Source organism: Tamandua tetradactyla, chromosome 7 (genome assembly GCF_023851605.1).
Source record: "Tamandua tetradactyla isolate mTamTet1 chromosome 7, mTamTet1.pri, whole genome shotgun sequence".
Classification (NCBI taxonomy): domain Eukaryota; kingdom Metazoa; phylum Chordata; class Mammalia; order Pilosa; family Myrmecophagidae; genus Tamandua; species Tamandua tetradactyla.
In genome coordinates, this window is record NC_135333.1 from 40,739,492 (window position 1) to 40,762,922 (window position 23,431).

The following is a 23,431-nucleotide window of genomic DNA, read 5'->3' on the forward strand; positions in this document are numbered from 1 at the left end:
GTTGCAAAAATAGTACAGAGAGTTCCCATATACCCTTCACCCAGCTTTTGCAAATACCAACATCTTACATAATTATAATACAAGTTACCATAACCAGGAGATTAACATTGTACACTAACTTATAGAACTTATTCCAGTTTTACCAGTTTGTCCACCGATGTCCTTTATCTGGTTGAGACTCTCACCAAGGGCTACTGTGCAGTGTGTTGCCCTAACTCTCCAGCACCCTCCAATAGGAGGCATTTAAAAAAACACATTTTTATACACCAGGATGTATCTTTTAAGACTTGAAGCAATGTGATAAAATATTAACATTTGTAAACCTGGGCAGTTTTTTTTCCATGTTCAAATTCTTTAAGAAAAAAAAAAAGAGGCTTTCTGGCAGAAGGAATAAGCAGTGTGCTTTTTCCACCATCTCACAGACGCTCATTAGTTCATCTTTTTTCTTATATTGACTGTTTGCAGTATTTATCAGGAACTTATTTTTTTCCTTTATCTATGGATTTGAAAAGATGGATCTGTTTTTTTGCTTGTTTGAGCACCGTTTGTTGAAAAGACTGTGCTTCCGCCATTAAACTGCAGTTGGCAGTGTATATGTGGATTTTTTTCTGGACCCTTTGTTCGGTTCCATTGATCAGTTAGTCTCTTTCAACACTAATACCACAGCGTCCTGATGATGTAGCTTTATAATAAGGCATGGAGTCAGGTGGTGTCAGTTCTCCAGCTTTCTTCTTTTTCAAAGATGTTTTGTTATTCTACGTCCTGCTCATTTTCATATGAATTTTAGAATCAGTTTCTGAGTTTCCACAAAAAGGCCTTCTGGGATTCAGTTGAGCTTTCACCAGAGCCATAGATCCATTTGGGGAGAATCAACGTCTTAACAAATATTAAAGCCTCCGATGCATGAACACGTTCATTTCTGCGTTTAGCTAGGCCTTCTGTAATTTCTCTCAATGATGTTTTCAAGTTTTCAGCATACAGGTCTTTCAAGTGTTTTGTCAGACTTATTGCTGACAATTTCATATTTTTTGACACTATTGAAAATGGTATTTTTAAAATTTCAATATCTATCTCAATATATATCATTTCTATATAGAGGAATGCATTGATTTTGTATGTTGATCTTATATTCTGCGCCCTTCCTAAACTCACTGATTAGTTCTAGTAGCTTTTTTAATAGATTCTCTAGGGTTTTCTACATCAATAAGTGGTTCTCTGAGCCTCAAGACAACTTTACTTCCTCCTTTTTAAGCTTTTATTTCTTTTTCTTGCCTTATTGCACTGGCTAGAACCTCCAGGCATTGTTGAATGAAGGGCATAACATCCTCCCGTTGTTCCTGATCTTAGGGAGAAAGCATTCAGTCTTTCCCCATTAAATATGATATTGGCTGTCATTTTTCACCAGTGCTCATAGCAGGTTGAGGAGTTCCCTTCTATTGCTAGTTTTGCTGAGAGTTTTATCAGCAATAGACATTTGTCAGATACTTTTTTTTGCATCTATTAAGATAATAAAATGGTGTTTTGCCTTGTTTTTGTTTTCGTTTTTAGTTGTCTGGTAGGGTGAGATACATTGTTTGATTTTTGAATATTTAACCAACCTTGCAATCCCAGGATAAACCCCACCAGGTCATAATGTCTTGCCTTCTTTATATATTGTTGGATTTGACTTGTTAAATTTTTGTTAAGCATTTCTTGACTCAAATTCATGAGTGATATTGGTTCCAGTTTTCTTTTTAATGTCTTTGGTTTTGATTACAGAGGAATGCTGGCCTCATAGAATAAACTAGAAAGCATCCCCTCCTCTTGAATTTTCTGAAAGCATTTGAGTAGAATTGGTATTGTTCCTCCCTTACACACTTCGTCACATTCACAGATGAAGCTGTCTGTGTCTAGAGTTTTCCTGATGGGGAGGCTTTTAAACTAGATATTCATTTTCTTTAATAGATATAGGGCTATTCAGCCTATCTGTTTTTTTTTTTTTACATGGGCAGGCACCGGGAATCGAACCTGGGTCCTCTGGCATGGCAGGCAAGCGTTCTTGCCTGATGAGCCACCGTGGCCCGCCCAGCCTATCTCTTTTTGAATAAGCTTTGCTAATTTGTGTCTGTCAAGAAATGTGTTCATTTAAATCATTGAATTTATTGGCATGTGTTTTTTCATAACATACCCTTATTATCCTTCTACTAACTACCATCTCTCCCTGCAGTATAACTGCAGAGTCTATACTGGCATGACCTGATTTCTGATTTTTATAACTGTTTCAATTTGCTAACGCTGACAGAATGCAATATACCAGAAGTGGCTTTAAAGTGGGTATTTATTAGCATACAAGTTTACAGTTCTGAGGCCATGAAAATATCCAAGTCAAGGCTTCAACAGGTGATGCTTTCTCCCCAAAGACCAGGTCCCTGCGGTCGGTCCCCAGCTCCTGTCACACGCCAGGCACGTGGCGATGTCCGCTGGTCTCTACCTTCTCTCCTGGGCTTCGTTGCTTCCAGCTCTGGCTTCTGTGGCTTCCTCTCTCAGCTTCTCTGGGGCTTTCCTCTGTCTGAGCGTCTCTGGCTTTTTTTCTGTTCACTTCTTTCATAAAGGACTCCGGCAAGAGGAGTAAGACCCACCCTGAGTGAGGTAGGTCGCATCTTAAGATCCTAGGCACCAAAATATCCAATGACAGTGGGTCCACACCCACAGGAGTGGGTTAGGTCTAAGGATGTGATTTTCTAGGGTCCGCAAGACCTCCACACATCACAGTGACTTATGTCTTCTTCTTTTTTTCACTGATCCATCTTGCAAGATGCTTATGATTTTTTTTAACTTTTTTTATTAATTAAAAAAATTAACAAAATATTTAGAAATCATTCCATTCTACATATATAATCAGTAATTCTTAATATCATCACATAGTTGCATATTCATCATTTCTTAGTACATTTGCATCGATTTAGAAAAAGAAATAAAAGGACAACAGAAAAAGAAATAAAATGATAATAGAGAAAAAAAACTATACGTACCATACCCCTTACCCCTCGCTTTCATTTACCACTATTTCAAACTGAATTTATTTTAACATTTGTTCCCCCTATTATTTATTTTTATTCCATATGTTCTACTCTTCTGTTGATATAGTAGCTAAAAGGAGCATCAGACATAAGGTTTTCACATTCACAGAGTCTCATTGTGAAAGCTTTATCATTGTTCGATCATCAAGAAACATGGCTATTGGAACACAGCGCTACATTTTCAGGCAATTCCCTCCAGCCTCTCCACTACATCTTGAACAAGAAGGTGTATCTGCTTAATGCGTAAGAATAACCTCCAGGATAACCTCTCGACTCTGTTTGGAATCTCTTAGCCATTGACACTTTGTCTCATTTTACTCTTCCCCCTTTTGGTCGAAAAGGTTCTCTCAGTCTCTTGATGTTAATTCTCAGCTCATTCTAGGGTTTTTCTCAGTCCTTTGATGCTGAGTCTCAGCTCATTCCATGATCTTTGTCCCACATTGCCAGGAAGGTCCACACCCCTGGGAGTCATGTCCCGTGCAGAGAGGGGGAGGGCGGTGAGACTGCTCATCATATTGGCTGGAGAAAGAGGCCACATCTGAGCAACAAAAGAGGCTCTCTTGGGGGTGACTCTTAGGCCTAAATTTTAAGTAGACTTGACCTATCTTTTGTGGGGGATGCTTATGAATTTTATCAATGTTCTCAAAGAACTAGCCTTTGGCTTCATAAACTTTTCTATATTGCTTTTCTGATGTCTATTTGATTTCTGCTCTGATCTGTATTATTTCCTTTCTTCTGCTTATACTGGGTTTAATTTGTTCTTCTTTTTCTAGTTTTTTGAGTTAAGAGATCCTTGATATGAGACCTTTCGTCTTTTCCAATATACACATTTAGTGCCATAAATTCCATCTAACTACTCCTTTAGTGGACTGCCATAAAATTTGATATGTTGCAATTTTATTTTTGGTAAGTTCAAAATACCTTCTAATGCCTCTTTTGATTTCTTTTTGAACCTGTAGGTTATTTAGAAGTGTGTTGTTTACTTTCCAAATATCTGAGAATTTCCCGGATATGTTTCTATTATTGATTTCAAATTTAATTCCATTCAGGTCAGAGAACCTACTTTGTGTGACTTGAATCCTTTTAAATTTGTTGAGCCTTATTTTTTGGCCCAGAAAATTATCTACCTTCGTAAACATTCTGGATGCCGTTAAGAAAAAAATGTATGTTGTGCTGCCATTGGGTGGAGTGTGCCATATTTAAATGTCAACTTGATCAAGTTGGTTGATAGTTTTTCAAATCTTCCATATTCTTATGATTTTTTTAGTCTACTTGTTCTATCAATTATTGAGATGGGGTGTTGAAATCTCCCATTATAACTGCAGCTTTGTCTGCTTCTCCTTGCAGTTCTACCAGTGTTTTCTTCATGTACTGTTATTTGGTGCAAAAAATTGTTATATTCTCCTAATGATCCCTTTCTCCCTGATGAAATGACTCTCTGTCCCTGGTAAAGTTTTTTCTGAATGTTCTTGTCTGATACTGACATAGACATTGCAGCTTTCTGATGACTAGTATTAACCTGGCATTTCTTTTCTCTTCTTTTTCATTTAACCTATTCATATCTTTATATTATGGTTTGATTTAAATCCATTCTCTTGTGACTTGTCCTCTGTTTGTCCCATCTGTATCTTGTTCCCCTTTTCCTCTTTGTCTTCCTTCCCTTGCACTGATTATTATTATTATTTTTCATATGGGTAGGTACTAGGAATCAAACCCAGGTCTCCAACATGGCAGGTGAGAATTCTGTCACTGAGCCACCGTCGCACCCTCCTGCATTGATTATTTTAAAAATTCCATATTATCTCCTTTGTTCGCTTATTAGCTGTAGCTCTTTGTTGTATTATCTTTTTGGTTGCTTTGGGGTTTATCATATACATCTTTAACTCATCCCAATCTACCTTCCAGTGATTTTATACAACTACATATACAATACAAGAATCTTATTCCATTTTTCCCTTCTGGCTCGTGATATTGTCTTCATATTATTTTATTTCTACATATGTTATAAAGTTCACAATATACACACAATATGATTTTGGTTTTAAACGGCCAATTATCTTTTAAAGAGATTTAAATAATTTATTTGTATTTACCCATATAGTTACCTTTTCTAGTGCTTTTAATTCTGTATTTTATTTCAATATCCTCAATTTTCCCATAATGTCCTTTTTCTGCCCTAGGGTCCTACCCAGGTCCCACCTGACATTTCATCACTGAGTCTCCTTAGGCTCCTCTTGGCTGTGACGGTTTCTCAGACTTTCCTTGTTTTTGACGCCCTTGACAATTCTGAGGAGGACAGGTCAGAGGTTTGGTAGACTGCCCCTCAATAGGATATGCTGATGCTTTTCTCATGATTAGGGAGGGGTCTGGGGTTTTCGGGACGCCGTGGAGGAACCCCTCCGCAGAGGTGAGGGGCCATTCTCGTCCCCACATATCAAGGGTATCAAGGTGCTGTCAGCGTGACTTACCTGGTTTCCCCACTGAAGTTACCCTCCCTCCTTGCTATACGGAACTTCTTGGGAGAAAGTCACCATGTGCAGCCTACACTGAAGGAGTGGGAAGTTGTGTTCCACCTCTTTGTCTCTTCTCTCCCATTTATTTATTCATTTATTCATTCATTCAGTTGCAGATGTTTATTTTATTCTTTGGCTTATAACCCAGTACTTCTTTGTTTATTTTGTTCTAGCGTTGGCCGTGGGGAGCTCATTGAGTTAGTTGGCTCCTGTGTGCCTTTGACATATGCGATTGTTGTGTGTTTTTAAATATTTTTGATGACTTCCTTACTTTCTGGCACTTCAAGGTGCTCCAGGCTCTTCTTGTATATTTCTGGTCCCCATCCCAGAGTCAGGCATTTCTTCAACGAGCCCTAGTTCCTGTCTTTGGAGAATAGTCTTAGAAACCAAGGTCTTTAGGCCCTGGGTGTGTTCCTCGCTACTGGGTTGTCCCCCGCTTAGGTCTTCTCAGCTGACAGTGCAAGGAAATGTGTGTGTGTCCACTGACCTGTATGTTTACACACAGCTATAAATATTTCTGAATGTAACTGTCAGTATCTATATTAAGTTAAACACGAGTAATTGATGTCTTCAACTCTAATCCATTACCACATAGATAATTCTAGCTCCCTTCCCTTGCTTATCAATAACCTCCCACTCCAACAGTGAGAAACTTGTTTCACCATCTACCATTCTTATGTTCAATTGTTCAATTCCAGTACACAGCAGAATTGTTAACTCACCTACCCATGGGAATCAACTTTAGCAACAGGGGTGCAGTCCTTATGTATTATTTCTTTTGCCTTTATCTTAGGCAGACTCCACCCATTTCCAGAGTTACTTAGGTCAGCACCAATTCCCCCACCTGCTTCAGTGAGGGTGTCCAGTACGTTGGTGAAAACAATTAGATTGTTTTGTAGCATTTTGCATTCTATCCTGAGATCTCCGGGCCTCCTAAATCATTTTTATTTGCACACTTTGAGGTTCGCTCTTAGTATGGATTTGACAAATGCACAGTGTCACATACCTACTGTTACAGTTTCATACGAAACAGTTTCCCTGTCCCAACAAGCCCTTATTCTTTACCTCTTCACCTCTGCCCCGGTCTCTGGCAACTGACCATTTCACCATTGCTACTGTTTTGCCTTTTCTGGAATGTCAAATGTCTGAACTCTTATAGTATGTAGTCTTTTCAGACTGGTTTTTTCCACCTAAAAATATGCATTTAAATTTCATCCATGTCTTCCCATGGCTTGAGAGATCATTTCTTTTTATACTGAAAAATATTCCATTGTATGAATATATCACAGTTATCTGTTTGTCTGCTGAAGGACATTTTGGGACAATCATGGATAAAACTGCTGTAAACATTTGTCAGCAGGTTCTTTTGTGGACCTCAGTTTTCATATAGTTAGGTAAATACCTAGGAGCATAGTTCTTCACTCCCAAGGTAGACTCATTTCACCTTGTAAGAAAATGAAAAGTACCTCCCGGTGGCCACGCCGTCTGCCCTCTTGCCAGTGGGGAACAGGGGTCCCTGCTGTGCTGCTCCCTGCCTAGCACCTGGAATCGTTTGTCTTTGGAACTTCAGCCCCCTAGGAGATTGACTTTATTTGCATCTCATTGACTTTATTCACAATTCTCTAATGACTAGTGAGGGGGGCATCTCTTCGTGTGCTCATCTGTCATTGGAGTATCTTATTAGGTGAGGTGTCTGCTCAGATCTTATGCCCGTTTTTAAAATTGGATGTTTGTTTTCTTACTGTTGAGTTTTAAGAGCTCTTTGAAAAAAAAGAGCTCTTTGTATCTTTTGGATACATGTCTTTCATCAGATGTGTGCTTTACAGATATAGTCTCCCTGTTAGTGGCTTGCCTTTACATTACCATAACACGGTCTTTTACAGAGCAAGAGTTTTTAATTTTAATAGAGTTCATCATATCATTTCTTTTTCTTTCATGGATTGTGCTTTTGTTGTGACCCACATGGATTTTTATCCTGTCTTCTCATGCTGTTTACTAAGTTAGCAACTGCAAGAGAGCTGGGAGGATGGAAGCAAACCAAGAAGGAGTTCTGGGTGGGACAAGTCAGGTGTGGAGGTGGAGGTGAGGGAGCCAAATGTAGGCTCCAGAGCATAGGAGGCAACTCGGCAGGAGTGAGCCAGAGCATGCAAGCTTTGGGGTACAGGCGTGAGGGTAGGGGAGTGTGGGGTGACCCAGGAGCAGGAGAGACGCAGGAGGGGAGCTCTGCAGACTTGCTCATGTCCTGATGTCTCATCTCCCACACTCCGTCATAGTTGCCTAAGCCCGATGTGGACACAGGGTGGCAATTCCTTGAAGCTCCGTCATTCTTTCCTCTTTCTCCTAGAGACCCTTTCGCCAGCCTCAAGCCCTTCATCCATCACTTGCCCGGTGGCTCCTGGCAGCACAGATGAATCCCCCAGTGGAACGCTGCACATCGAATGTAGGATCTGTGGGGACAAAGCCTCAGGCTACCACTACGGAGTCCACGCGTGCGAAGGCTGCAAGGTGAGTGACCCAGAGGAGGAGAAGGGGGACTGTCCCAGTGTCTAGTCATGCTTAGTTTTGTTTTATATGCACGTTTTTAAATCATTACTTAAAAAGGTTGACAGAATGCCCTAGGTAAGAATCTGACCTAAGGAACAGGTTCCTTTGATTCTTCAGAGAATTAACCCAAGTTGCTGTGTTAGAGAAGCGTGTTCTTGTGGGCAAAAGCCACTGTAAGAATGACCCATTCGCTTGAGCACGAGGCCCAAGAGTTTGTACCTGCGACCTCTCAGGGCTCGCGACAGGCCGTTTGGGGCAGGTGATGGCATGGGACAGGTGAGAGCACTGGTGATCAGAGACGTGGGGGCTCAGGAACCACTGCACATGGCCAGGGAGGCCAGGCCCAGCGCTGACCCCCCTGTCCCGCCTGCCTGCACACCAGGGGCCTCCCCATCTGAACCACGCACACACCTGGACATCTCCTTCTCCTTCTGCTGGCTCATAAGACAAGCCACCAGACCAAAGGTGCCCAGGCCTCCCACAGTCTTGGGCCAGGGCCAGGGGCCCTGAGGTTGGGCTCTGTGGCCCGGCTTCGCTGGCTGCCTCGTCAGCCTGTCCTGGGTCCCGGCTTCCGAGCGGCACCTGAGCCATCACACACCTGCAGTTCCAGGTGTACATTCTCACATCTGGTCCCTTCTGCACCTGTCACGTGGGAAGGCTATTCACCTGAATGTTTGGTAAAATGCAGAAATCCCCTTTCCTTGCTCATGCTGAATGTTGAAGGGTTTACTAACTTCTGGAAATGCCACAACCTTCAAGGCTATGCTGCTCCTGGTGCCTTCTGGAAACACAGGCAGGGAGAGAGGACTGCAACACACAGGATACCTCTGCTCCTGGCACTGAAGTTCTCTCTTCTCACTTGTCCCCCACTAAACCCTGCCTTACCTAAAGAAGACGTCACGTGGCGAAACGAACCGTTCCCTAACACTGCCCTAGAAATTCCTGTCCCCTCTCGTGTGGCTCAGTCAAACCTACCACACAGGGAATACGGAAGAAACAAACGCAAATATAAACTCCTCCACCGTGTTCTAACCACAGGTTTTAAGTGAATCTAAAAAGCTACTTATAAAGCAGCCTTTGCTTCCGGCTGTGATTTGATACCTTTTGTTTACTTATGTTTTTTTATAAACAAAATAGTAAAGTTGTTTCTTACTGTTTCTTTTATAAAGCAAGAAAATTACTTACGGGAGTATAGAAAAAAATGGGTGAACAAAAGTTAAAATATATTGGGTAGATGGAAGTACTAGTGGTCAACAAGAGGGAGGGGTGAAGGGTATGGTGTGCATGAATTTGTTCTTTTTATTTCTTTTTCTGGAGTGATGGAAATGTTCTAAGAAATGATCATGGCGATGAATATACAACTCTGTGATGATACTGTGAGCCATTGTTTATACACCAAGTATGGAATGTTCACATGTTAAGAATGTTCATGTTTGTATGTTGTTTTGTTTTGTCAATAAAAAAAAAATTGCAGTTGGTTTCCTTTTATTATAATTTTTGGTTTTTAGGGAATTAATATTCTTTTACACAAGCAGTGAACCCTCCCATAAACTATGGACTACAGTTAGTAGTTCTTTATAATAATATCATCAATTGTAACAAAGTTATCATATGAATGCAGTGTTAATAATAATAATAACTGTGTGTGAAAAGGTATATATGGGAGGGAAACTGTACTTTCTGCATGATTTTTCTGTAAACCTACAACTTCTCCAATAAAAAAATTCATTTACAAAATTTCTCAGAAAGTTTTTAGCCACAAATATGCATATGTCATATGTGAGGGAAAAGTTGCATTTGTATGAATCTTATTAGTAGGGATAGGAAACCCTTTGAAAGACTCTGTGCTCTTCCAAGTCAGATGAGGATATTTTGAAAAATACTTTAAATTCTGCTGTGTTTTATTTTTTATGTTAAATGTTACTAAATTTTAAGTTTTTCCATTTGTCCTTATTATACCAAACTTTTTAGAATTACTTCTTTAAATTTAATTTACATAAAAAGACGCAGTAAGCAACCAAGAAGAAACCTGAAGAAAGGATTAACAGATGTATTAGTGGCCCATATTCTTTAATAAACTGTGTATTAATCTTGCAGGGTTTTTTCCGGCGCACTATTCGACTAAAGCTGGCATATGACAAGTGTGACCGTAGCTGCAAGATTCAGAAAAAGAATCGCAATAAGTGTCAATATTGTCGTTTCCACAAGTGCCTTTCAGTTGGGATGTCACACAACGGTAGGTGAACGGTCCTCCAGCAGTCCCAGCCCATTGCTCAGCTGATCGTCCTTGCTTGGTTGGAGTGGACTGGATTTGAAGGAAGGTGCTTCAACACTTAATGCCCACATCATTTTATAATCATAATAGCCTAAGGAAAAAAGCTTCAAATAGCTGAGCTTCAGCAGAGTATATGGAATGATTGCCAGAAACTTCTAATGATAAGACTTTGATATAAAAGTTTAAAAGTGATTGGAAATCGCAGGGATTGCATACATACTCATTTCCTATAGATGAAGTGCATGTCATTTTAAACATTTTACCATTTTATAAGTGTAATTATTTTCAGTCATACTCTAATTTTAGAAACTGCCAACTATTTTGTAAATGTAAATTTAAAGTCACTAGTCAGAAGTGTCTCTCTACCTTCTGGAAAAAGCAAAAGGTGTTATATAGACTCTCTGAGACTCATTTTTATCTCCTTAACCTAAGGGATGAATTATGTACCTAGGTGAGTCAGCCACCCTTAAGCTCATTCTGCTATGAAATGAGTAGTGGTGTTACCTTTTATTTTAACCTTAAAAAAATAGGATTTTTGGAGTTTGAGTTTTATTTTCATCTCTCCAGTATTGAAAGTTGCATAGTAAGGAGAAATGGATTTTAACTGACCTGTAACCTGCCATTCATAGTTTAACTCATGGTATGGATTTTTTCATCTGAGTGTTGGTCATTGTTCTGTGCTGTCTCCACCACTGCATCCTGAATTTCTGAATGTTCCCCATTATTCCATCCCACTCCCCTCCAGCAATTCGTTTTGGACGGATGCCAAGATCTGAAAAAGCAAAACTGAAAGCAGAAATTCTCACCTGTGAGCCCGACATAGAAGACCCCGAAACGGCCGGCCTCCGGTCCCTGGCCAGGAGAATCTACGAGGCCTACCTGAAGAGCTTCAACATGAGCAAGGTCAAGGCCCGGATCATCCTGGCGGGCAAAGCCAGCAACAGCCCCGTAGGTGTCGGTGCCGCTGCCCGTGCACAGTCTGTCTGGGGTGTCGGGGGTGACGTGGCAACTAGGGGTAGTAGAAAATGACTGAAGAAATGCATGGTTAGTGCTGAGAAAATGCTGTTTATTCCAGAGGTAAATGAAAGACCGTGGCAGTGAAACACTGTGTTCTAAGACTCGAGTTCAAACCTAACAGCAATCCTAACTTCTTGGTTTGATGCACTGCAAAGCGACCAAGTTATTATAATGACTATGTTATTAACCAATCCCCCCAAATCTAGTTAACAACCTACTGTGTACTAGGGTTGTTTCTTACATGCATTTTTAAAAATCCTATTTTAAGGCCAAAAAATGAAACCACTCACTTCCCACTCAAAATGTGGGAAGTGCCTCCTTTCTCCTAAAACTTCCCCCTCCTCCCCAGCCTCTCTCTCCCCACCTTCTCTTTCTTCTGTGGGTGGGCAGTGATGCCTCATGGCTTAAAAGGATCATTTGTTTACAGAAACTTTACCACCTTTTTGGAAGATTCTGGACCTTTTCAATAACGCCTAAGATCACCCCTTGTGGACCCTCCTGCATTTTGTCACCTGCCTGGCCTCATGTCCTGTTGCCCCACTCCCATAGTTAAATAAGTCTGTCTCCATCACAATTAATCTCAGAGCTACCTTCAAAGGCAGAGATGCCCCAAGGTTAGCGAATAAAGATATTTTAGCGTTTTCCTAAGAACATGGTTGAACAAGTTTAATTTGTGTTCATGAATAGCTTGAAGCAATTCTTATTGGGAATTACAAGCTGAAATTTTTAGTCATGAGAAAATAAAGTATTTCACAAGCTACAGACTCTTATGAACAACCCAAAGCTCTTTTTACAGTCTTTAGTTCTTCAGTATATTCTCCAATTAAACAGAGAGACGCTTTCAGAGGGTTCAAGCAAACTTTATTAATGTGGCAAAGCCATACCCAGCCAGGCAGCCCAGAAGCTCACATAAATTAGATCCTCTCTTGATTTCAAGAATGAAAGCCAAGTTAACCTTTTAACTTTGATTGTCTATCCTGAAAATTAATTAGCATAACTCCAAATTTAAGGTGACCAAAACTTCTGTTTGTGAGCTCATATTTCTCCTTTGGATTTTAAGGATTTGAAGCCAACTTAAAAGTCACCTTTTCTCTTAACAAGACACTCTCACATAATATTAATTTAATTTCCATGGAGGGTCTTTCTCCATCTCCCCACTGAGATCCACAGAGCTCTTAGAAGGAGCCCCTGGCCCTCAGCAAGAGTTAAAGTCAGAGCTGCCAAGGGCTCTTTCCCTAGCATCTAGGGAAGGAATCTGTTTGCATTTGAGCTTAAGAAAATAGATGGATGAATGGTCTAGGATTGGGGATGGCTGCACAAGGGAAACAGAACTGGGTGTGCCGCCAAGGTCAGGTATCCATCCAGCACTGACTGTCATGGGATCATGCCATTCGTTTCAGGCCGGCTTCTTGTCCCACCCGTGTCCCTGCCCATGTGTGGGATCTTGGAGGCACTGCCCCTCCTTCTCATCCCCTTCCTGCCTGCTGACGGGCCTTCCAGAACTTACCCTTCTCTGTATCTGCTCATGGTGGGATGCCTCCCGGACCATCCGAAACACGCATCTTTGTGACCCTCTGGGTTTATTGTCATGGTGGGCTTGGAATTTGTCTTTTGTCCCTGAGGTGAATTAGAAAGTAGCACAGTAAACTGATGGGAAATCTGTTAACAGACCGAACTCAGCTTTGAAAGATGTGGCTTGATCTGTGCCCGATGTCTCGGGATGCAGGAGCCGATTCAGGTGTGTCCTCACCTCTTGGTGTGTGACAGCCCTTGGTGTCCCTCTCTGGGACATTGGTCACAGCCCACATGAAGTGGTTTTCTCAAACACCCCAATCAGCAGGCTTATGGGAAGCCTTGTTGAGTGGATGTGTGGACACACTCTTGGCCCTGTGGTGCTGCAGGGCCCTTTCCTGGCACACCAGATGGAGTGTTTGGCTCAGGAATTTGCTGAGGCTGGGAAACAGAGGTCCTCACACAACTGTCACAAATATGAACTTATGTGTGGGGAAAGGGTAGTGATCGCTGCGGTTGGGGTGCCAGAGAAGCCATCTTCACAGGCCTGGGTTCCTTCCTGCAGGGGCTGCGGTGGGGGCGGTGGGGGGGCATGTCCAAGCTCCTGAGGCTCGGACCTGAACTTGGCCCTAAGATGTTTGAAATCTTGATGGGGAAAGATGGATGCTGGGCACATTTTAATTTCAAAGCTGTCTTCTGGTTGGCTCAAGTGGAGAACTGGTTTTATCTTTGCAGTAGCCTTTCCCTTTGTTCTGGGAGAACTACCCTGTGGCCTCTAGATCAGATAAAGCCTAGACCCGAATGGGGGATGGGGGATGGTTATCAGGAGCAGAGATGTTGCTGGGGTTGGGAGGGAGCCTTGCTGCATGGGGGGAAAGGTGGGTTTCATGGATGAATGTTGGATGGCGAATATCTTTTTCCATCGGGATGCTGGGACCAGGCCTGAGCCCCTCAATTTCAAAGCTGCAGGTCTGAAAATGACCAGGGTCCTGCTAGGGACTCGGTACCTGGCTGATTTGAGGGTAAAAGGGACGAAGCAGAAAAGAGGTGCACACGGAGCGGGGGCAGGCTTCTGAGACCAGTGCTTGTCAACAAAGCAAAAGATAATTTGCTCACCTGCCAGGTGTTAATATCATGAAAAGACTTTCGAGGAAGCAGCAGGAAGATGAGGCTGGGAAGGGTGTCGGTAACATCAGCACTTTTCTTGTGATGTTTGATGTTGGATGCAGCACTTGGCCTCTTCTGACCCCACATGACCTTCTCCCCTTCTGCCCAATCCAGCCAGGCCTCGTCTTAACTCATCACATCTTCAAAGACCCTGTCTCCTAATAAAACCCCTGGGAACCCGAGGGTTAGGACTTGAGCATGTCTTTTTGGAGGACACAGTTCCCAGAGGGGAAGGAGACAGATTTGTGGCATGTGGCTGAGAACAGGTTCTGAAACCAGTTTTGAAGGAGGCACTCCACCATTATTCTCAGCCTTTCAGGGTCTCAGCAGGGCGGATGGCCCCGCGGCACTGTCTTCGAAGAGCACTGCTCCTTTGGACAGAGTTGCTGTCAGTGTCTTGGGTTGTGCCTGCTGTGTTATGGTCAGACAGTCTTCAGAAAAATGATACTTAGTACTTCATGCTGTTTCTAGAAAGGTGTAATAAAACACAACCAAAAGCTTAGTCATTCCATTCAAGCTGTTCTGCCAATACTCAACAACTAAATTTTTCTTAAGCCAGGCAGTGCCTAACTTTTCACTAACAATGCTGTTTAAATGTGTTTGAGAGAATAATTCTTGTCAGGAATATCATCAACACACATAGAACATGGTCAAGTAAGAGCACATCAGTTATGGCATCTATCTGGGCTGGCATGGCATGATTTCAGGAAAAATCAGGCATCTTTTGCTTCCTGATGTTTAAAATCTTAAAGAGTGCTTAATTTAATTTATTTGAAATGAACTCCCATCATATCAGATATATTCATATACAAACATGAGTGTAGAAGACACACTCTGAAGTTAAATATAAGATGTAAGGATTTTTAAAATAGAATATTTATCAAAATTTTGGCAAATTTTCAAATCTGTTTACTATAACATTCTGTTTAGCTTTAATAAACATTGGTTTCTTAATGTTGGCCCTTGTTTTGAATTCGAATGACTTTAAATTTTGCCCATTAACTAAGGCTTGCTTTTAAAAATCAGAAGTGATAATTTTATAAAAATGAGATGCATTATCTGTTAATGCTTCAATCCCCATTTGTAAGAGTGTGCTCCCCATAACCCCAGTCCAGGGGTGGCTACACAGGCGGGGGGCCAATGTGGTCCAACAGGGCCCCTGGCCCCAAAGGGCCCACACTTGGACTTCAGTGCTCTGCTGTTACTGTCTTGAATTTCTTAATATTTGAACAACAGACCCTACATCTTCATTTTGTACTGGGCCTCGAAAATTATGTAGCTGGTCCTCTACGAGTCCTGGGAGATGCTCTATCACAGAAATTAAGCCTGCTGTAATCAAACTCTTTGGGAACCACTGTCTACTCATTATTTCCATTCTTGAAGATTCTCCAAGCACATCTGTTATGTTAAACACTCCAGGAGGTCGTAATGTAAACAAAATCTAAATAACTTTGTTAAACTCAGTGTTTCTCTAATTTATTTTGACCTAAATAACTTTGTTAAACTCAGTGTTTCTCTAATTTATTTTGACCAACAGAACTCTTTTTTTTAGATTTTTAAAAATTTAATCTCTTTATTTCTGTTGAATACCTTTTAGAAAAGGCCAGTGACTTATCTAAAGTTAATGTGAGCCAATAGTATATTTTCTGGAATTATAGGAATAACTGCCATCTGTATTTATTCCTTAAGCCTGAGCCTACCTTGCACTGAAGCAATATGCTTAAAATCAAGTTGGCAGAATAATGAACTAATTCCCCCTCTACATAGGGTCTCTACCAGAATATTACCTGGAGCAGCACGGCCAAGAATTATGCCCCTATTAACTCTAAGTTTTGAGCTAAATCCATTAAATTCCTGAAATTTAAAATAATCTCCCCTTTCTTTCCTATTTACCAAAATTAAGATAGGGTTGAACAAGCAATTCATGATAATCCAGAAACATTTTAGCATTCACTTTGTTACTTGCTTTAGAAAGTTACAAATTTGATTGTTGAGTTTGCTCAGCCCATTGGAATAGAGAAATTTAGAAGCTGTGAAATAATGAAATCCTCCAGCTGCTTCTGCAAATTATCAAATGATGTTAAAAACTAGCATTTTGATTGCTAACTGACTGCTACACACTGCTCTAGGTATTTATACATATTAATTGATGAATCAGTTTGTTAATACATGCACAATCCTTTAAGAGATATATTTATTATCCCCAATTTGCGGAAGAGGGAACTCAGACATACAGAGAGGTTTAGAAATGTTCAAGAATGCTTGCAGCCAACATTTGAATGCAGGCAGTCTAACTCCAGAGTTTTAATCACTCTACTATAGTTACCTCAGTTGCCGAGCAAGAAAAAATAGCAAGAAAAAAGCCGTAGTATTATTGAAGATGCTTCCAAATAACCACAAAAAGAATTGTGGTTAAAATTAAACATAAAGGAAAGAGCATTCAGCTACAGTAATTGTTTAGGTGTGAAATGAGAGTTCAGTAATATTGCCACAGGCTAAACTGCTTCTCTCTGGCCACAAGCTTGAAACAATGTCCTGTCGCCCAGTTTAAGGCTCTCAAGCCTTTGTTTCTATACCACAAAGCATGGCGACAGCACCATTCTCCTTCAGCCTCATTTTACAATCAGTGTCCTTGGAATTTTACACTCAGTTGCACTGAATAAAAAGACATTTATGTATGATTCCTGTCTCTTTGCTTTGTTTAACTTTTTAGGGAGGAAATTTGAGCTCTATTTAAATAGAGCACCCAAATAGATAAAATATATTTCGCCAATAAATTGAAACCATTAAAGTATCCCTTTAAAAGATAAAACAGGTTTAAAAAAAGATGATGCTCTCTGTGTATTATTTTAGGATATGTAGTATTTTCATTCAACCTGTAGCTAAAAGATAAAGCAACTCAACCCCCATATGGCTGCTGTTTGGCCCTCTGCAGAGTCTGCTGTGACACTCCAGGGCTAAGCCAGAGAGTTGAATTACTGCTATGTGCCTCCGGGGTTCCCTGCCATGTAACACCACCCCTCACATAAAATACTGTCACAGTGAACTGATTTGAGGAAATGCCCTTATTAAAAAGGGGCTTAAGAATTGTGGGTTTTTTAACTAATGAATTTAAGATAGAAGTCTGGCCTTTGAGGTCTCTCATAGCAGTTCATCTCCATAAATATCAACAGTTTCAGAAGTGTTAATAGTTATCTCCTATACTTAAAGGTCAAGGGTAACTTTTGTCTGTGAGCAATTTGGCAAAAGCTTTTCCTGTAGCCTTTTCTGTAAAACTTTCTTGATGAAATTTTAGACCTAATGAACAACAACAAAAAGAAACCATTTTTTTTTTTTTTTTTATAATTTAGTGTTGTATAGCCTGATACTAAAATCATGAATTGGATTCACCTGTTTCTTGCTTAGGATGGTGTGGGTTTGGTGGGAGGTGGCAGTGGGGACTGCTTTGGAGTCTTACAAGGCTGAAGTTTTTGCTTGAGTTTGATATTTGGGGGGTTGGAGGGGAGGTGTCAGGACATGCATTTTTGTTTTTGAGGTACCAGGAAGAATATTTACATTTTCAATGCTCCTCATTTCTTCCTGGAAAATATGAATTGTTTTAATCTATTATCATTTACTTTTTTTTTTGTATGCTGTATGGCGGGGTCACATTTCTTATTGTTCCATATGAGTATTCTGTTATTGCAGCACCATTTGTTGGATTTTTGTTTGTTTGTTTGCTTTTGGGGAAGTGCATGGACTGGGAATTGAACCCGGGTCTCTTGCATGGCAGGCAAGAATTCTACCACTGAACTACCCTTGCACCCCCTGTTATCATTTACTTTTTTTTTTTCATGGGCAGGCACCAGGAATCAAACCCGGGTCTCTGGCATGGCAGGCGAGAATTCTGCCTGCTGAGCCACCATGGCCTGCCCTATCATTTACTTTTAATCTTAAGAACTTCTTTTAGCATTTCTTATAATGAAAACCATGAATTCTCTTTATCTGAAAATATTTTTATTTCACCTTCATTCTTAAAGGAGACTTTCACTAGATATAGAATTCTGTGTTGACAAGTTTTCATAGTTTAAAGACGTTACTCCACTGCCTTCTGGCATCCATAGTTTCTGATGAGAAGTCATTTGAATCATTTCCCCCTGAATGGAATGTCCTGTTTCTCTCTGTGTTCCACTTTCTCTTTGGTTTTCAGCAGTTTGACAAGGTGTGTAGGTGTGATTTTCATTGTATTTATCCTGCTTGGGGCCCTTATCTGCTATTTCCAATGCCTGGGTTACCTTGTGGCTGCCCTCTGTTGCCTTTTCTCTTGAGGGGTCACATTTTCTAGTTCTCCATTTGTGGAGGCTACATTGGGATGGAATCCTGGACACTGACAAGGTTATGTTGTGGAGACTGAATTCTGTTATGTTCCTCTGAAGAGTATTGATTTTTATTTGTTTTGTTTTAGCGGGCAATCAACTTGGTTAGGCTCAAACCACAAACTTTGTCTCCCCTACAGGAGGTGGTAGCTCAGATTCCAGTTCAGCTCAGCATTAGGGGTTGAGCTTTGGGCAGTTCATACTCAGAAGTTGGGATTTCTTTTTCTGGCTCACTCCCCTTTCCAGCACATCCCCCACCCCACCCTACAACCAGTCCCAATGGCTGTGACTGCTCCATGTTTGATACTCTGGTTCTTTTAAGTCATAAAGCCTTCAGGCTTGCCAGCTGAGATTCAGCTACTACCCTGCAGCCTGCCCTTGGGCTGAAGGCTGTAAAGATAGGCCAGTCACCTGTGCCCCATCCCTTCTTCCAAGCGTTGACTCCCTCCAGATTCTGCCTACTTTGTTCACTCTGTCCAGTACCTTCTGGTCACTGATTTTTAAATTTTTGCCCAGAGCTTATTATTATTCTCCGTGGGAGGCTCAAGTTCACTAACAGCTACTCAGCCATATGCAGATATTTCCCCAGTTTGATTCTGTTTCCTGTGGTCGGTTCCTTTACTTTCAGGCAGAACTGTCCCCAAACTTATCCAAAACAGTGGTAATCTGGCCTGTTTTTAAGGTCTTTGGGGAGACACAGTTTCAGTCTTTGTTAACATGACTTGAGATGTTTAGAAGTTTGGCCTTGAATTTTGTGTTCAGAATGTTTTCCCTAATTCCCAGATCATTGAAAAAAATACCTCCTTTCCTCAGACGTTGAATTAGATCTGATTTTGGTCAAAAACTAGATTACAAATTATTGTTCTGCTCAAACATTTCACCCTGTTGTTAACCTGTGCACCTTGCCTCCATAGCAGGCAATCCCCAAAGGTGCCCTGAAGAGGGGCCCAAGCTGTGATTTCACTCACTGCTCTTGTGAACCCAGACACAGAGAATACTTCTGGCCACAGGTCCAGACACATTGTCAGGGAGGTATTTCCACTGGCGAGTGTGATTCCTGAAGTTGCTGCAATGCTTGTGTATGCTCATAGGGACCGAAAACAATGCCATGGCCCACTTCATTCTTGATCTGTGTCTCCATGTGCTGTAGAACAGGCTATAAAGCGAAGAGATACTTTGTATACTGGCATTTCTTCTGCTCTCCACGCAGATACACGTGGAGTGGCTTTTGACTAGCAGCAGTGTCTGTGCCCCTTCTGGGAATACTGGCTTCTAATCGTAGGGCCAGCCATCTGTTCTTCCCCCAGGAGATCATTCTAAGGTGGCAGGACCAGTGCTTTGCTAGTGTGTAGGGAGCTGCCTGGGGAGTCAGCATTTGTGCCAGAGCATGGAAGACTGGTGTGAAGATTTCCACCCTATGCACAGTGAAAAGAGGGTCCTTCACAGCTCTTCCAGTTTATTCCAGAAGAGCAGGACCTGAGCGATGTTTGTCTGCTTATTTCTCCCCAAATGCCAGTTTTCTGAGTGACGAACTTGCCAGATTTGTTCATCCAAGTCCATGTTAAATTATAATGGTTGCCAGAGAACCAGGTTCTATTCCCTGTGCCTGCCCATTGGAAAAAAAAAATTATAATGGTAACCTCTGAAGATCTAAAATGGGATAATTAAGAATTATTGTAATTAAGGTCATTGCAGTGGTATTTGGAAGTTGAGAGGCTATTACAAAATATTAAAGGTGGCTTGGTAATACTCCTGTTAGCTTTATTGCCTAAATCGGTACTTTAGTTTCCTGGCCATGAAATCCCTTCCCAGTGACAGGCAACGATGATATTATTATTCTGATTTATATAGTTAACCCTCTATTAGTGTTTTATGAGGCCCAGCTAGTTTAAGGGTGAGAACTCTGCTTTCTACATATTCTGAGTTCCCCACAGCATCAAGTTTGGCTATTTGGATGCCATGGATACTCGTTAGGAATAACTAACAGTGTTGTTTGCCATGAATTATCTGCCTTATTTCAGTGTATTTTTTCCTAGCCTTTTGTCATCCACGATATGGAGACACTGTGTATGGCGGAAAAGACTTTGGTGGCCAAGCTGGTGGCCAACGGCATTCAGAACAAGGAGGCCGAAGTCCGCATCTTCCACTGCTGCCAGTGCACATCGGTTGAGACCGTCACGGAGCTCACAGAATTCGCCAAGTCGATCCCGGGCTTCGCCAACTTGGACTTGAACGATCAGGTAACGTTGCTCAAATACGGCGTCTACGAGGCCATATTTGCAATGCTGTCCTCTGTGATGAACAAAGATGGGATGCTGGTGGCCTACGGAAGTGGCTTCATCACGCGTGAATTCCTCAAGAGCCTGAGGAAACCGTTCTGCGACATCATGGAACCTAAGTTCGATTTTGCAATGAAGTTCAATGCACTGGAACTGGACGACAGTGACATTTCCCTGTTTGTGGCTGCCATCATCTGCTGTGGAGGTAGGTCATTTATTTCCTCTGCCCATTCCTTAACACTCAGGCTCCAGTCTTGAAGAATTCTACAATGGCAAATCCAGGACCAGCGTGAGCTGGGGTTGCGGTGGAATGAGCACAGGCAGGATGGGAAGGTGGCTGAGCTCCCGCTTTCCCACTGGCTAGAATTCAAGGCTGTGACCTATGTGACAGTATAGTCTATTAAGTACTGTGCCATATTATTATAGTTACATCACTATTGATATGTGCATGACATTTCAAAATGAAAAATACTAGTGATTGCAACCTGGCAGTGATCGCAGGGTTTGCTTTGCCAGAGGAAACAGATCCCAGTGAAGGCAAATCTGGGCCTCTCTGCAGGGAAGTTGGCTCTACAGTCCCTGGATTTTTGGCTCGGAATTGCATTTCTCTAAATAGCACTGTCCTGGGTCTAGAAGGTCATCCTTCTACTGTAAACTCAGTCGACCTTCGCCAGCCTTGGCAGAGTTTGATCAGGGTGATGCTCCCACCAAGCCGCTGCCTGCCGCACTTCCCCTCCCCGATTTGTACTCGCTCGGCATCGACGCTGGCCAGCAGCCTCCCCGGCTCCATAAGAGCAGCTGGGCGAGAGCAGGTCAGCTCCACAAGGCGGGTCCCTCGTACTGTCTAGCTGGACTCTAGTTAGATGGACCTAATACTTGTGCTACTAATTTCTCCTTATACACTTAAGATGTAACATTATGCAAAAGCAGTTGCAGAACTGTCTGTATATCGTATTGTCCCATTTTTGCACACCTAAGATGCAACATTGCCAAAAGCGATTTCAGAACTGTTTATAAATAGAGTAGTATCCCATTGTTATACACCTAAGATGTAGCATTGCACGAAAGCAATTGCAGAACAGTTTCCATGCAGTACTATCCCGTTTTTGTAAAAGAAATTAGAATCATACATAAAGCCTAGATCTAGAGAAAAATGTCTGGCAAGATGTACTTCAAGCCTGTGAGGGTGGGGCTAAACTTAGGAGGAGGGGCTTCACTTTCAACTTTTGTTATACCTCTTGGTTTAAAAACTTCATAATTATATTTATTTTACAACTCAGAAAAAACAACAAAGATTCAAAAATCCACATCATTAGTCAACACTTTTGAAAATCCTAGCCAACACTTTTGAAAAAATTACAGGGCTTTGGCATGGACGCTGCTCATTGAGTGTGAACTGGGGCAGTGTTTTCTGGATGGAGAGCCAGGAGGGGTTGTTTTGTGACTGTCCTGGAAAGCCTGGTGCCCTCGGCTCAGCTCCCACAGGCTCACTCCCCACCCTGTCCTCCACCTATCAGCCTCCCCCTAGCATTTCCTCACCAGCACCCATCTTCCCGTTCACTACTCACACTTTCTTTTCAGCTGATCATATAAGAAAGAACCTGTAACCATGCTTTATACTGCAAAACCTATGTCTAACATAATAATAACACTACTTCAGTATCCGGGAAAAACTCACAGCCAACTATCTAATTTTGATTCAGGAATAAGAACTTCATTTCCCGTATTAAGCAAAATTGGTTATTGTACTCATCTTCAGAATATTTCAGGTTTTTTTTTTTTTCCAAGACAGGTCGTAATCAGGCAGATTCAAATGATGGGGCAACACTGTAAGGTAGTGAGCCCGTCGAAGGTGGAAGGAGGCCTAGTGCAGAGGTCTGCCCAGGCATGAATAGGTGCTAGTCCTGCCAATTAGGAGGCTTGGTGATTTTGAAAATGTCCATTTCTGCCTCCCTGTCTGGTTGGCAGTATCTGAAGGCAGTTCCGTTTTGGTAAGAAAGCCCATGCAGAGTCGGAATGTTTAGTTACTAAAACTGAAAACACTTGTTAGGGCTTAATGGGGTAATTATCGCACTTAAGCCTCTCTCTCTTTCTTTCGAGAATAGATCGTCCTGGCCTTTTAAACGTAGGACACATTGAAAAAATGCAGGAGAGTATCGTGCATGTGCTCAAACTGCACTTGCAAAGCAACCATCCAGATGACATCTTTCTCTTCCCAAAACTTCTTCAGAAAATGGCAGACCTCCGGCAGCTGGTCACAGAGCACGCACGCCTTGTTCAGATTATCAAAAAAACTGAGTCCGATGCAGCCCTGCACCCCCTGCTGCAGGAAATCTACAGGGATATGTACTGATCACTTTTCAATAAACAAGAAAAAGAAAAAAAAAAAAAGAAACTCTCCGAGGCTATTTAAAACTGACAGCACTACAAATGAGAAAAATGGGAGCAAGACAACTTTGCACAAAAATCTGCTATTTTAATGCTAGTGAATGGGAAGTATAAGCTCTAGGAATAAATTCCACACTTCTTTCTTCTTTCAACCAGGACTTCTAAGAGCGTACGAGGTATTCAGTTGCTGTTGATAAGCAGCTAATGGTTAGGACTTGGAAAATTAAGGAGAATGATGTTCAGCAACCTGATTTTAACACCCGTGATGTTTGTTAATCAGTGCCAATTTCTTTATATCACCTTCGTAATTTAGCCTTAATCC

At 41.6% G+C, this 23,431-nt stretch overlaps 1 protein-coding gene across 6 annotated transcripts in view; it reads left to right on the forward strand.

Annotated features, from left to right (window-relative positions):
- PPARA (peroxisome proliferator activated receptor alpha) overlaps nt 1-23,138 on the forward strand; it is a 72,277-nt gene extending 49,139 nt beyond the window's left edge. For all 6 annotated transcript variants that reach the window (XM_077169176.1, XM_077169178.1, XM_077169177.1 and 3 more), the window contains 5 exons: nt 7,917-8,077; nt 10,214-10,352; nt 11,137-11,339; nt 20,479-20,926; nt 22,827-23,138. In XM_077169176.1, the coding sequence (XP_077025291.1) occupies nt 7,917-8,077; nt 10,214-10,352; nt 11,137-11,339; nt 20,479-20,926; nt 22,827-23,074 (1,199 nt within the window). In that variant the 3' untranslated portion in view covers nt 23,075-23,138. The remainder of the gene's footprint in view (nt 1-7,916; nt 8,078-10,213; nt 10,353-11,136; nt 11,340-20,478; nt 20,927-22,826) is intronic.
- The last annotated feature ends 293 nt before the right edge of the window (nt 23,139-23,431 follow it).